Source organism: Mercenaria mercenaria, chromosome 13, assembly GCF_021730395.1.
Source record: "Mercenaria mercenaria strain notata chromosome 13, MADL_Memer_1, whole genome shotgun sequence".
In the NCBI taxonomy this organism is placed as follows: Eukaryota; Metazoa; Mollusca; class Bivalvia; order Venerida; family Veneridae; genus Mercenaria; species Mercenaria mercenaria.
This window is the reverse complement of record NC_069373.1, coordinates 74,991,339-75,007,152: the sequence shown is the minus strand read 5'-3', so window position 1 is coordinate 75,007,152 and position 15,814 is coordinate 74,991,339. Positions and strand designations below refer to the sequence as shown.

General features: G+C 34.9%; 1 protein-coding gene across 2 annotated transcripts in view; it reads left to right on the top strand.

Annotated features, from left to right (window-relative positions):
* Nucleotides 1–11,454, top strand: part of LOC123529967 (POC1 centriolar protein homolog A-like) — a 36,808-nt gene extending 25,354 nt beyond the window's left edge. The window contains exons 8-12 of one of the 2 annotated variants that reach the window (XM_053522342.1): nt 695–897; nt 1,379–1,543; nt 3,618–3,701; nt 5,451–5,627; nt 8,833–11,454. In XM_053522342.1, the coding sequence (XP_053378317.1) occupies nt 695–897; nt 1,379–1,543; nt 3,618–3,701; nt 5,451–5,627; nt 8,833–8,940 (737 nt within the window). In that variant the 3' untranslated portion in view covers nt 8,941–11,454. The remainder of the gene's footprint in view (nt 1–694; nt 898–1,378; nt 1,544–3,617; nt 3,702–5,450; nt 5,628–8,832) is intronic. The other variant, XM_053522343.1, reaches the window with a different exon arrangement.
* Nucleotides 11,455–15,814: the final 4,360 nt, after the last annotated feature.

Here is a 15,814-nt window from a genome sequence, read left to right as displayed (position 1 = left end):
TCGTACATTTGAAATGCGTTGTACAGGACAAATTTATCTTTCCTGTAATCGCTCGACCTTCTTCTCAGCAAGTTTGAGCCCTGCTTTTTGTGTCTTGTGAGAAAGTAATCTATCTGTTTTGTGGAGGGCTAGTAGTGCTATTCTGGTGCATGCCATGCCTGAAACAATAAATTTAGGGGATCTTAGGTTTTTTTCTCTACTACAGTGACTGGAATGTTGCTATACAATGTATAAAATGAATTGTGTCATAGCAAAATCGAGCTAGGTGGGCCCTTGTGGCTGAGTGGTGAAATACCTACTTTGGAAGTAGAATTACATGTTCATTTAGCTTGTAAAAGGTCACTAGTGTTATCCTGGTGCCTACCTTTTGCTAAAATAATGTCTTGGTGGGTCACTGCCATTAAAGCTATGAGGTTTAGCTAGCATATGAATTTTTGTGCTTGGGTAACTTAAAATCCAACAAAAGCAATGTATTGGTTTGTTCTATGAAATTACACCCCACCCCCCACCATTAAGCTGCTTTTAGAGAATGTTTTTACTATGGTGAGAATATATTTCACATTTCATTTAAGGTAATATATTTCAGTAAAATAACTGTGAATGGCTTGCAAAAAGATAGTAGAAACAGAAGACACAAGGAAGATGGGTACATTGTATGGAAAATTATCTTCTAAGCCATTTTGTTTTGTTTCAGCACATTCAGCAGCAGTCAACAGCCTGTCATTTCACTCTAGTGGTAACTATTTATTATCTGGTTCTGATGACGGTCAGCTAAAGGTGTTTGACTTGTTGGAGGGACGGTTATTCTACACATTACACGGTCATCAAGGTCCAGTCACGGCAGTCTCGTTTTCTCGGTCAGGGGATTACTTTGCATCTGGAGGATCTGATGAACAGGTGAGACTAAAAATAGGTTCTTTCTTCTGTCTGACTCTTACTGGGGTCAGCCATATTAGTCCAGTAAGCATGCATCTTTGATTTGCAGAATTATTTTGGGGAATGAAGGAGAATGATGTGTAAAACATATAGGCCTTTTGCTTGAAAACTTGGTAATTTCAGCCTATGTTGGATGCAGAGAAATGAAATCTGTTTGTCTGCTGAATTTCTATGTTATAAAGTGGTATCAAAGTAGTCACTCTAACACCAGTGAGTTATTTCCCCTCTGATGAGGAATGTTAAGATTGGATTCTTGAACATTTCATTTACTGAATCAAACTGACAACCTGATGCTTGATAGTTTTGTTGATTGTGTATCAAGGAGTAATTCAAGATGATAATAAAATGTAATTTGTTTACAGTCTGCATGACAATGTTGTGGATTGTAGTATCATATGAATACAAGTTATACATGACTATAAAGTGTTGCTGTATATTTCAGGTATTGGTATGGAAGACAAATTTTGACCAGATGGATTTCAGTGAATTATTAAAGACACACAAACAGCGGGCAGAGACTGACTCCGCCCCTACAGTCGCAGACATTCCCCCTAAAATTCAACGCCCATCATCTTCATCAACCTCATCATCTAGAGCAGCAGCGAAGGTACATGATTATCATATTTGTTTTTTTATGTAAATAGTGAAAGTAGCATGACGAAAATTTATTGATAGGAGAAAACCAAACAACATTTCAGGCAGGGTAGGCATCAGTATCGTTTACTTCCACAGGCCTGCTGCCTGGCCTCCTGAATTAAAAAAAAACATGTTGACACAACAGCAATGGGTGTGATACAAACTTGTGGAAAATATGAATAACTGCGTAAAGTTTCAGATTTAAGAGATTTAAGTATTGCCTCCCTTTAGTTTGAAATATATACCTTGCTTTTGTCAAACCTGCTTTTGATCTTTCCCTTTATAAAGGGTGTTGTACTTAATTTCTAGTTGAGCTCAGCTAACAAATATCTCTGCTTCGCTGTGCATTATGAATGTCTTTTGTCATCCCTTCACATACACTGTATTGTATATTTCTTGGCATGCCTGTTGGTGTAATGGTTTGTATGTTTTTTAATTTAGAAAAAAAGTCATTAAATTCCACCAAACATAATCGGACTATTTTAATAGTAATTTAAAATATTTAATTAATGACGACAGCGCCTTGTATTTAGTTCGTCCATACCTTCTAATTTATTTCTTTCATCAAGGTTCATTGGTCAAGCTACATGTATAATACGGTCAATTTCATTGGTCATCATTACGTATTTAAGAGGCCCGCCGGGGTTTTCGCGCCAATTAGTAGTTTCTTTGTCAGAAGTGTCACAAGTAGAAAAGTTTTATAGTAGTAGTTAATCAAATTAAGAAAAAATTATAAAGGACTTTTAACTGGTTGCATTTATAAAACGAAGATAATGTAGTACAGAACAGGAGGAAATTGTGGAGTGTTATTTAGGGAACGAACATTGATGTCCCAAGAACTGTAAGACCTTTTGTTTTAAATTTGTGCATTGTGCAATATCTGTTGAAAATCACACAACGATGAATAGTGATAAGTTGAGAAAAGGCACTAGAAAAGACTATAAACGTATGCAAGAAGGCACCGTAGAAGACGAGTTGTCGTCTAGCAGTATGCAAATGTCTACCGGCGAAAACGAAGGACGGGCCTTACCGGCTTTTACATCACCAGGAAAAATCGGTTTGATAGCAGAAATTCCTGAAGGTCCAGAAATCGCTTCAGGATATGAATCCGACGATGCGGAGACGATGAAAAAGAACTAGCACAATTAGAGCAAATTAACTCCCGGCTTAAAACTACTACTCAGAAACAACAATACCAAAGATATTAATAAATTTAATGATCTTAAGATGTGTCACAATTCAAAATATATTTGATCAAATGATTCAATAAACAAAGACAGATTATAAATAAGCTACAACTGCTTCCTTAGTAATAATCACAAGTTCAACTTATGAAAAAAAGTCAGTAAATTCCACCAAACATAATCTGCAGTTAGATAATTTAGATTAAAACTTTTTTTTTTCATTTTCCACTTACATGTAAGCAAAAACTCCAAGAGTTGTGTACAGAACAAGGAGCCGTAGTTACCACCATTCAGTTTTATAATACACTGCAGTTTTACATTTGATTTGAGACAAAGAAGAATATTAATCTAAAAGTGCTTTTCTACCAACAGGAGGGGTAACTCTGGTCTTATGCCATGGAAAGTTGGAAACTTGCCATATAACCTATAATTATATCGTTTCGATATTAGACCCAATCCAACCCAACCGCCTATACTTTACAGGTCATTCCTCCCCTACCCCACTTCTACCTTCGTATGTTACATAACTGCTTACTGGATAAAGACAATGAGGCCAAAAAATTCAAACAACAGTTCTTTCTTGTAATGAAGTATATAATATGTATCTCATCACCTCAGTGCAGAAAGTGGGTAAGTACTTCTGTATGTCATTGCACTTACCCTCTTTTTGCGCTATGGTAATAAAGTATGTTATCTCTTTATGTATATAAAGGAGGTAGATTACTACGCACTACGTACATGTATTTTGACTAAAAAATTCTTGATTTAAGATGGTAGTGTGTGTATACTGGCTATATATGACTGACAGTTCAGGTGGTGGGAATCTGCATGTACTAACAGCATGCCTAATTTTGTTTACAGGGAATTCGTAGTGACATCAAAAATATGGATGATGAGGTCCCTGAAGTTACAGAGGTTGGACCCGCAATGTTCTCTTCAAATGAGGTAAAAAAATGGTCCTAAATGATGTTCAAGGAGATAAAATCTGCATTTAAGAATAGGGTTCTCTAAAGTAGATCATTATCTCAAAAACATGCATTTAAAAGACTGGAGTTAAATTGAAAATCACAGATATCAAGGACACATTGTTATGATAAAATTGTAATAAGAGGCTGTTTGGCATGTACTATAAAATCACTTAGTTTCATGGCAATGAATGTTGTCAGCTTTTTGTTTGTGCAAAACCTGCTCATTTCATGGGGATAAGAATGCTGAATTTCAAGTTTTAAAGATGAAATGTACAAATAATTTATTCCATTAAGAGGGCTGTACAATGAAATCAAAAAAGAATTATCCTCTATGAATATTTATGATTTCAAATTTCTTAGAGAACAGTGAGGTTTTAGGTTGGATCTGGTGGGACCTGGAAGTAGACTGCAATCACAATATTTTCAGTGATTGTACTAAAAGAGGATTGTGGGAAGTTACAAGACTGTCTAGCCATATGAAAGTCTACTATACCAGCAATGTGTAATCCTTCTCAGAGATACAAGTTTATTGGTAGTGGGAGAACATATAGCAATATTTGCACAAAATCAGGTGGCAAGCATAATGTTTATTTTATTGCAGTGAATACAAGTGAACACAAAGAGCAACTAGATTAACTGATTATTCATAAGATTAACAATTCCCCTGTAGTGCTGTAGGTTGCTGGTTACTTTCTGCTTGAGGCATAATCTAGTTGTTGTCATAATGTTGGGTACCATTTCCTTAGGGACCAACACCATTATCTGTGGCTCATATTGTACTGTGATAATTAAACACACTGACAGTCAAATGTAGTTGTTTATAGAAGTCAAAGTCTTACACAGCTAATTCTGGGATCTTGAGACAACCCTGTTAAACTTGGTAGTTAGAGACTAATCACTACCAAAATCAAATGTAAGTCTATGCTGGTAGTCTAAATATAAATAGTCCTAATCTTTCTTCCTTTTCTCTTGAGTTTTCTCTATAGCATCATGGTTTCTTTTACTCTACTGAGTTTTGGTATGTATACACGTGTAGGATTCTATCAAAATTGGCATGATCCTATCGCATGCTAGATAAAAAATTCATAAACTCTGTCTCTCTTGTATTTTAATATATTGTGTCCATTATATCAACATTATATCGATAGAAGATAACATGGTGGTCAATAAATGTGTAGGGATATGTTATCTATAGACTTAATGAAAAAATAAATCACAGATGTTTATGGGAATTCAGAGATACATTCATTTGTGTTGTGCATTGAATAAATTTGCTTAGTGGAGTTCATGCTTTGTTTCATGCTTTCGTCCGCCCGCTTAGCTCAATAGAGAAAGCACAGATCTACAGATTGCTGGGTTGTGACTTCGATCCTTGGGCAAGACATATGTTCTCCTTGACAATTTGATGAAAGACAATGTTTCTGAAATCATTCGTCCTCCAGCTCTGATTCATTTAGGGAAGTTGGCAGTTACTTGCGGAGATTAGGTTTGTACCGATACAGAATCCAGGAACACTGGACATGTTACTGCCCACCGTTACATAACTGAAATACTGTTGAAAAAACAGTGTTAAACCCAAAACAAACAAACAAATTCTTGCCTTCAGCAAAGTGTATCACATTATCAGATTAATATGTAACAGAAATGTACCATGATAAATTCATCATCTTGGCATTGCAACGATTATGACACTACATTTAAGATTACTTCTTTGTTTCATTTCCAGCCACTGTCCACTAGTGATGATGTTGAAATGAGGTCAGCAGATTCACGGCCAAGGTCACGCGTTGATGATTTCCAACCAAAGTCTACGACACAAGCCTTAGAAGAGAGAACAGCCATGCCCCCACAGCTTGCAGGAACCCTAGAACATATTGTGGGACAGCTAGATATTCTTACACAAGTAAGGATGAAACTTCTTCTTTTTTCGTCTGTCATGGTATGTATGGTAGAGAAGCAAGAAATCCCAAGATGAACCATTTCTAAGATAATCTGTCTGTCTGCCGCTGGTCAAGTTGTGGAGATTTCTTCTGATGAGAGGGATGTTTTGTGATGACATAACCAAAGGCATATACATATTTTTTTTTTTTTATTATACCACATTTATATAGCACTCTTTTCATGCATTTGTACACGTTCAAAAGTGCTTTATAGAATAAATTGCAAACAATACAATCAAAAAATGCATTCCACATTAACAAAAATCATGATACAAAATATATTTCATTCATCCTTTGCATTCACTTGTAGAGAAGTTGTCATTTACTTGTGAAGAATATGGTGTCTTTGATATTTTTTGCATTGTATTTGTTTCATGATTTGATCATAAACATTTTTAGCTCGACTATTCGAAGAATAGTCCAGCTATTCTACTCACCCTGGCGTCGGCATCGGCGTCACACCTTGGTTAAGTTTTTGCATGCAAGTACATACAGCTATCATTTAAAGGCATATAGCTTTGAAACTTATTTATTCTTTTTCTAGGTCAATTACCAACCTCACTGGGTCAAGTTCCATAACTCTAACATGTATTTTGAGCAAATTATGCCCCCTTTTGGACTTAGAAAATTCTGGTTAAAGTTTTACATGCAAGTTACTATCTCCAAAACTAATGCAGATATTGAATTGAAACTTCACATGTGTCTTCGGGGTTATAAAACTAGTTGATAGCACCAAGTCCTATAACTCTGACATGTATTTTGGGCAAATTATGCCCCCTTTTGGACTTAGAAAATCCTGGTTAAAGTTTTGCGTGCAAGTACATACAGCTATTACCAAAAGGCATATAGCTTTGAAACTTATTTATTCTTTTTCTAGGTCAATTACCAACCTCACTGGGTCAAGTTCCATAACTCTTAACATGTATTTTGAGCAAATTATGCCCCCTTTTGGACTTAGAAAATTCTGGTTAAAGTTTTACATGCAAGTTACTATCCCCAAAACTAATGCAGATATTGAATTGAAACTTAATATGTTTCTTCGGGGTTATAAAACTAGTTGATAGCACCAAGTCCCATAACTCTGATATGTATTTTGGTCAAATTATGTCCCCTTTCGAACTTAAAACTCTTTTGATATTTAACATTTTGGGTAATAATTTCCTGCTTCTGTGACAATATTTCGAATAGTCGAGCTTGGCTGTCTTATGGACAGCTCTTGTTATTTGCATTGATGATAATAGTTTCAGATAATACGCAGGTTAATATTTGCTACTGCTTTATAGGTATTATTGTTTATACTGTAGTAATCCTCAGTTTCATATTTGAAAATATGAACAAATACTATTTTATTTATATATCTAGTACAGTTAAATACATTCGATTAGGATATTCTACATTTGAAGTAAATATCTAAAAATAAAACATTTTAGTGAAAGATGTGTATTGGATATCTTTGAATTCACAACCTGGACAGGTGGCAGATACTTGCAAAAAAAAAACAGTGAGAAATGCCACTAAGTACGCTGTTAGAAATCTTATAAAAAAATCAGTAAAACAAAGTGATGATATTAATACGATGTTTCAAGGCTTTCATAAAATACTTTGATAATCATCTCAATGTAGAAGTTGCTTGCAGAAAAACATTGACAAAGATTCAGTAGGATTAGCTGTGTTCCAAGAATACAGCCCAATTAAGGCAATGGACCAGTTATAGCGTCTGTTTATATCTGTAGGATAATGTATTTTCCTTAACCAATTTTGATATTCTCTGGTTGTTAGGAAAAGTCATACTGTATAAATGGAAAAGTTTTCAACATTGAAATGTTAGCGAAATTCATGAATTCAAAAAATTTGCTAAAATATCAGCCACTAAGAATTTCTAACCAAGACATGTCATTATACTCAAGTAAAGATAAACTAAGCGTTTGCAGTTCAGTTTTCGGCAGTTTGTGAATATTTCCGCTTGCAAAACACCTAGAAATGGCAATTCGGTAACTTTTTTACCTCCGAATAAATCCGCTTAAAAATACAGTATATCTTGCTATGAGTGAAGTGGCTGATTGTCATTACAGTCCTTTACCTTAAAACCCAAACTTCACAGCAGTGTATAAATTGATGTGTATACTAGCAAGAATGATAGGTTTTCATTTATACCTAAACAAAGTAAATTATACAGCCAAGGATGAAACACAATGGGGCACCGACTTTGAACAGTCGTGGCTAAAAACACCAACAGGGAGTTTAAACCTCTAGCCTGCTGGCGGCAAGTGCTTCTGCTTTTGTGAACAGTGCAGACTGCAGACCAAGATCAGCCTGCACAGATCATGGTCTGCACTGTTCGCTATTCAGTCTGTAGATTTTCAGTGAACACCTCTTTGGATAATAAGTGGTACTGCCCAAATTGAATGACGGACCAGTTATTTTTAGAAATTTAGCAGGGTAAAGGATTATGCACAGAGCCTCAGTCTTAATCATCACCATGTTTCAAAGTTACAAGACAGTGCAAATTGAATTTTTCCCTGCCAGAAGAATATAGAAAATTTGCTAATGTGGTTAATAGATTCATGAACACTTCCAAGATAACTTATATCAGCTGGCATTAAATGAAATAAAAGAAAAGTTGAAACCTCAACTTGCAAACTGGCTCCAGTTTCAAGATGTCTTTTTGATCTGGTGTCTTAGGGAGTGTAATCTGTACAAGAGAATGTTATTGTCAGTTTTATTACGGTATGTCCTTTTGTTGTTTAATAAAAGACATTTTATGACTATGTTGTCTTGAAACATTTGTCTCAAATGGCATTGTGATTAAACTTAATCCTTTGAAAATAAACCCATCCTGTAATGTTTGTGTGAAATTAGAGGGACTGTTCATTTTAATGATTTTGTTTATATTCATCACCAGAGGAACTTGACATTATGTTTACCAGAAACATTAGAGTTAGAAAATTTTCTAATTTTTGACACTCTTGATACACAGTCAGATCTTTGCTAATGACCATCTGTATTCAGAGACCATCTGTCTCTAAGACCACTTCTGGTTTCATTTTAAGCATTGGCTGTAGGACCTGTGAAAGGTGACCGCTTTTTAGCTCACCATGAATCTATGGTTTATGTTTCTTATACAATAATATTGTTTTACAAGCTAATATTTGTTACTTTTTATTTCAGACTGTATCATTACTGGAACAACGACTTACAATGACAGAAGATAAACTACGAGAATGTCTCGATAACCAACAGAAAATTACAGTTCAGATAAATCAGAAAGATTTGTAAATAGTGAAAATGTTGCGTTGTTTTATTTATAGTAAAATTCAGAGCAAACCTAGAACTACTTGCTAACAAGAAAAAACATCACATTTAGTGACACTATTGTAGCAATAAATTGATAATGCCAGTTTCACGGATGATAATTTACAAGAGCTTAACAGAACTTGACAGAGTGCCAATGGTACTTAAAATATTTTATTGAAATAGATTCATCACAATATTTTACTTGAATAAGCTTGCGCAGTTAGCTCAGAATCGAGGTCAGTCCTTAAGTAAGGCAAATCGTCCTCTTCCTTGGAGTCATGTAGAGAAATTGTCACTTACTTGTGAAGAACAAATCACTACTGGTATAGAATAAAAATTTAGATTGAATGAACACTTTTACATAACTGAAATACTGTTGAAAAATTAGCATTAAACCAGGGTTCAAAGTTTTAAAAATGAGTTTGGAGACCAGGTCTCAAATCTTTAGTATCTGATTGGTTGATTTTGATCTCAGATTTGAAATTGACCAGTGGTAGAGCAGCATTGTTAGACTTGTTTCAAATCTCTCTTTTATAACACTGGGCTCAATATCAAATCAACAAATTGAATTGTTTGAATCAAGCAAGATTCAGGATTGTAAATGATGTGAATTGCATCACTTGTTTTTACAATGTTAGGAAATGGAGAAATAGAAAAACGTCCGCCAATTAATATTGTCTTTAATTGAATGAATGCCAATTCTCGGAAGATTGCTGGATCTGAAATTGGGAAGATATTTCCCAGATTGTGGCTGATAGATTGATTATGTCTGGTGATCAATAAATTTAAGATAATTTGATATTCGTCAAATAGTGATCTGACAGCTGTTTAAATGAAGTTCTTTTTTGCTGTCAGTGTTTTAAAAAGTTGCTGTCATTTTTTAAAGGCATTGTGCTACAATGGTAAAGTATATTGTAATATTTTTATATTTTGGCCATTGTGCACTGTATTGACTAATATTTTTTTCTGAGGAGCTTAAGTCTTTTAGATACATGTCTTAGTTTTGTATGGGAGTGTTAAAATTGAATCGATTTAAATAGTAAATGAATGTCAATGACCTACGTCCTACCATTGTTAGTAGTTTTATTTCTTACCATTTCTTTCTTTGTGATATTGTGGTATTGTACATCGAAACAACATACCTTTAACTCCAAGAGGGTTGTAGGATCATGTATGTTAAAATTTAAAGGTTGTATTCATCATGGACTGTAGTCATATTAGGAACAAAGTAAGCCTTTTTAACACCTTGAATCATTTGAGAGATCTCACAAGGTCCACAGTCATGAATGTGTTTGAAAACCAGTCTCAAAATGCTTCCATTGGTCAGTTTTAAAATTATTTTTAGAAACAACCAATCACATGATAGAAATTTGAGACTGGTTTCCATAACCTTGGGCACACATCGGCATGACCTTCCTCAGGTTAGAGTTGCAGTATATAGTTTGAAACAGATTTATTTTGTTGATACTATTCATTTTCAAGCTTAATTTGTGCATTACGATGAACAGTAAATTTCAATAAATTACAAAGCTTATGACTGATGAATTTGAATTTGGTATCATTTTATTGTATTACTTGGTATACCAGGCATTATGTTGTTCAGGGTTTAAATGAATTTTGAGACTCAGGCTACTAAATGTTTCCCGCCTTGCCTTGTCAGTGTTGTAATGCTTTGCCTTCTTGATAAAAAATTGAAAAGTCTGGGAATTTATAGTGAAGTTGGGGATATATGTATGAGGCACTTACAAGAATGTAAATGAATGCCAGATGAACAATACGAGAGATGTGACATTTGTAAGGAATAAAAATATCGATTGTACACATATAATGATGGGGAGGGGAGGTAATTATGAAGTAATTTAATTATAGTTTCAAACACTGTTATTTGCAAAATGTCTTTTGATCTACACACAAACATGCTTTAAACTGTAGGAGGAAAGCTAAATGTCAGTGACTTTTAGTTGAGGCAAAGTGTGGGAAATCTGACAGACTGTAGAAGTGTGAATGTTGATTGGGTGAAAATAAGAATCTCTTCCATCCTAACTCACGGACAAAATGTTTGCCACTATATTACAGTTATTTTATATTTTCATAGACACACTCCACACATTTTCTCAGTCCACAAACCTCAATGTTATGAAAAAGAGTTTTTGAGACCAGTCAGGAATATCTAGCATCTGATCAGTTGATTCTGAGTTCATATTTGAAATTAACCAATGGCAGGGCAGCATTGTTAGACTGGTCTCAAATTTCAGTTTTACAACCTCGGACCAGGTATTTTCCATTTTGATTCCATTCTTTTTGTATCCTTTTAAAAGTAGATCTGTAGTGTTTAGAAGAAGAAGCTGAGTTGCCAGGATGTTATTTTATTTTATTCAATTTTAGTTTTGCATATTTTACTTTTTATTGTACTAATTTATTGACATGTTAAGCTGATATTCTGTGATATTGTGTCTATATTGTACATCTTTATAAATAAAAGATGATGATGTATGTGTGTTCTAGTAATTTGTTTTGCTCAAAATAGACCATCGACAAATAGATAGACCTGTTCTTCAGTTTCGGCATCAGATTTGGCATGCAAGTAAGTACTGATGAGAATGGATTAAAACCTTAAGGTTTAGGAGTATATCACCAAAACACAGAAATATTTTATAAATGAATAACATCGTTACCAATATTTTACTTAACCATTACATGTTCTGCCGTACTGTCCCGTACTGAAAATATTCTGAAAAAGTTGTCCCCCTTTGAAAATGAATGCCATTTGTAAAGAAATAAAAATAAACAATTGCTGAAAACTGTGTTCCACTTAATTATGTAAAATTTCAACACTCGCATGCGATTGCAAATGAATCAAAACTAACATGTGTAACAGTTCTTTGAAAATGGTGAGTTTTTGAAGGCGTTTGACTGCCCGGAAGTGGGTCCCATTTAGGTAGTCTTTTTTTCGGAATTCAATGTTTATTTTAGTATACTGACACTTGTTGTGTTGTTTTTGTAATGATAGTGTGTATATTACTTATATTACTCTACAAAACAAGCGTCAGTATACTGATATAAGCATTGAATTCCGAAAAAAGAACTGTTTAAACAGGCCCCACTTCCAGACAGTCAAGCGCTTTTAAAAACTCACCATTTTCAAGGAACTGTTACACATGTTTGTTTTGATGCATTTGTAATAGCGTGCGAGTGTTGAAATTTCACATAACTAGGTGGCACACAGTTTTCAGCGATTCTTTATTTTTATTTCTTTACAGATGGCATTCATTTTCAAAGGGGGACAACTTTTTCAGAATATTTTCAGTACGGGACAGTACGGCAGAACATGTAATGGTCAGGTAAAATATTGGTAACGATGTTGTTCGTTTATAAAATATTTCTGTGTTTTGGTGATATACTCCTAAACCTTAATGGACCTCCATGATGTTGATGGGGTTACGGTCATTTTGTTTGAATTGTTTCGCACAACCTTGTTTAGGGTGTAGAATTCTTTATGTGAGGAAGCCATCCTGCTGTCTTGCAGAAGGTCAGTAGTTCAACCTAGATGCCCACCCATACCTGAAACAATAACCAAAAGGACATCTGGGGTCAAATGCTGGAAATAATGCCATATGTCCTAAATTGTGTCTCTGAGACCCTACAGCCCAACAAAAAAAATTACTAAGATATGCCAAGTCGCAGAGTTAAGTTCATGTACCTGTATGTAAGCTTGTATCTCGGTAACCTCTTATGGAAATTGAAAATTCACACATTATTTTTACTATTATACCACAATGTGAAGTTCCCAGAGACCAAGGATTTATTTTGAATAACATCAAGGTGTGACAATTGTTTTGAATATCACTTGAATGGTGTTATTTGTTTCCAAACATCTGTACCAACAATCGTCTAGGCAACTGACTGTAGATACTTGTAAAGTATTGAATAAAACTGATACAGAAATGAATAAAAAAGTTATTTGTGATTCTAATGCTAACTTTTTAGGTGGCTAAATATCTCGAGAAGAGGAATTTAATTTGATTTGATATGATAAATAACATGGCCTGCCTGGTGGATTCTTCATAATTCAGCCTTTGAAAAGTAATAACACCTGCATCTGGCACCTTTTCTTACGTTGACGATATCTTGTATTACGATCACTGAACTGGGTTATTGATATAATGGCACCAAATTCATGAAAAAACAGGTTCAAAGGTGCTTCAAATTCATATGTATGTATACTTACACAACTTTTCTAAAGTGATGACATGACCTTGAATGAATATTATTCCATTTTTAGCGCACCTGAGCCAAAGGCTCATGATGAACTTTTGTGGCCGCTCAATGTCCGTCGTGCGATGTGTGTTGTGTGTCCGTCAACATTTTCTAAAAATATCTTCTTCTTTAAAATCACTGTGCAGAATTACACCAAACTTCACAGGAATGATCCTTAGATGGCCCCCTTTCAAAATTATTCAAAGAATTGAATTCCATGCAGAACTCTGGTTTCCATGGCAACCGAAAGGAAAAACTTTAAAAATCTTCTTGCCCAAAACCTCAAGGCGTAGAGCCTTAATATTTGGCTTGTGACATCATCTAATGGTCCTCTATGAAGATTGTTCAAATTGTGCCCCTAGGGTGAAAAGAGGTCCCGCCCTAGGGGTCCCAAGTTTTACATAGACTTATATAGGTGAAAACTTCAAAAATCTTGTCAAAACCACGAGACCTAGGCCTTTGATATTTGGTATGTAGCATTGCCTTGTGATTCTCTACCAAAATGTTCAAATTATTACCCTGGGGTGAAAAGAGGCCCTGCCCCGGGGGTCTCAAATTTTACATAAACTTATACTGGAAATAAACTTTAAAAATCTTCTTGTCTTAAGCTGCAAGGCATAGGCCTTTGATATTTGGTATGTTGCCTCGCCTAGTGTTCCTCTACCAAAATTGTTCAAATTATGCCCCTGGGTTGAAAAGAGGCCCTGCCCTGGGGGTCCCAAGTTTAACATAGACATATAGGAAAAAAAAATAAAAATCTTCTTGTTTGAAAGTTCAATGCCTAGGCCTTTGATATTTGGTATGTAGCATTGCCTTGAGAACCTCTAACAAGATTGTTCAAATTATGCCCTTTGGGTGAAAAGAGGCCCCGCCCTGGTGGTCACTTGTTATATGGCTTATATAGTAAAGATTACTTCGAAAATTATCAGATCGTATTTCCTAGACTTCTTAAGTATAATTACCTGATGATTGACCCCAAGTGATTAGGGGTCACCTTACTGTGACCTTGACCTTGACCTACTGACCTACTTTCTTTTTTTTTTAGATATAGCCTTGAAATTTGGATGACATCACAGTTTTGCACACCGATCTTAAAACTGATTTTCAGTGACCTTGAATGTGACCTACTGACCTACTTTCTTAATATTTTAGCATCAGTTTGCCATTTGAAACATGTGGCTAATATTACTCAGGTGAGCGATTTAGGGTCATCATGACCCTCTTGTTACAAAGATATGCTCCTTTTCATAGGCCTATGAAATGGAACGTTTTATGTTATCCCTTGATTTGGCAGGGGCTGGGCCAGTGAGTTGAGTTCACTACAGTGTTCTCCAGACTTGATCCCAATGTTTACGAGCACAATATCTCAGCTAAGTTGGATAACCAGACAGATTGTCTTGGTGGCCAATGAGTTACTACGATTGAATTACTGAAAATTAACTGTATCCCGTTATAACTTGAGTAGTTCTTATCCAGTGCTCTCAAAGCTTGATCACAATGTTTATTTGCATAATGTCTTGGTCAAGTTAAATAGCAAACTGGTCGCTCTTGAGTTATAGCTCGAATTTTTTAAAATTGCTGATATTGACAGTGTCCAGTTAGAAAATTAAGCAATTCATACCAAATGGTCACCAAACTTAGTCAGAATGGACATCATATGTTGGCCGAGTTCAATAACTTTTTTTTTCGTCACTCAAATTAAGAGAACTGACAACAAGTCGGCTCAATGAGTATCTCGAAAGTGAAAAGTAACTTGCTGTGGTGGGTGTATATTGTGACAATGAAGCATTCTTGTATCAATTTCTAGTTAAGTTTTGACGTATTAGCTTGTATCTCAATAACCACTAGTTAGAATGGATTGAAACTTACTACTATGCACAGTTCCCTAACTCTGCCTTGTTTTTATAAGAAATGAAGTAATGCTATTTGCAGCGTTCAGAGATAAAAAAAAAAACTATTTAAATTTCTCTAAAGCCGATTTGATGAAACTGGGAAATCTGGTTTACAAAGATAACCAATACAAGGCATTCATGGCCGTTTTGTCTTCTCGTCTTCATCAAACTTAGAGGAGAAAAACCGGCCAATTTTATTGCCTTAATGAAGTCTATCAAGTTTATAAATTTTAGATGACCCTTATTAATATTAAGGATCAAAGGTCAAGGTTACAGCGGTATTGAGGCTGAAAATTGTTTTCCGACCGAGGTCAGGAAGTTAAGACTGACAGACAAACAATGGTATATCTAAAATCTGATTACAAATAAGTATAAATTTTGTCCTTGGTACAAGGTTATATAATTCTGTAAGCAGATAAGTCTTTGAGTGTAGCCTTGTATCTGGATAATGTAGCTTTGAGAGTTACCTCCAGGCCAAATGCTGTACTTATCCCTTTTAGAAACCGGCTGATACAAACATTGTTTCTGTACACTATACAAACGTACACCATACATAATAACTGTAATTATATATACATGTATGTCTATAACAATTGCGTTAATTATAGTGGTGGCAACATATTGTTGCTTTCATATATATACATTGCTCTTGGGAAAATCCAATATACTGAATATGTAGAGAAATAAATGCCTTTTAATCGTCCGGA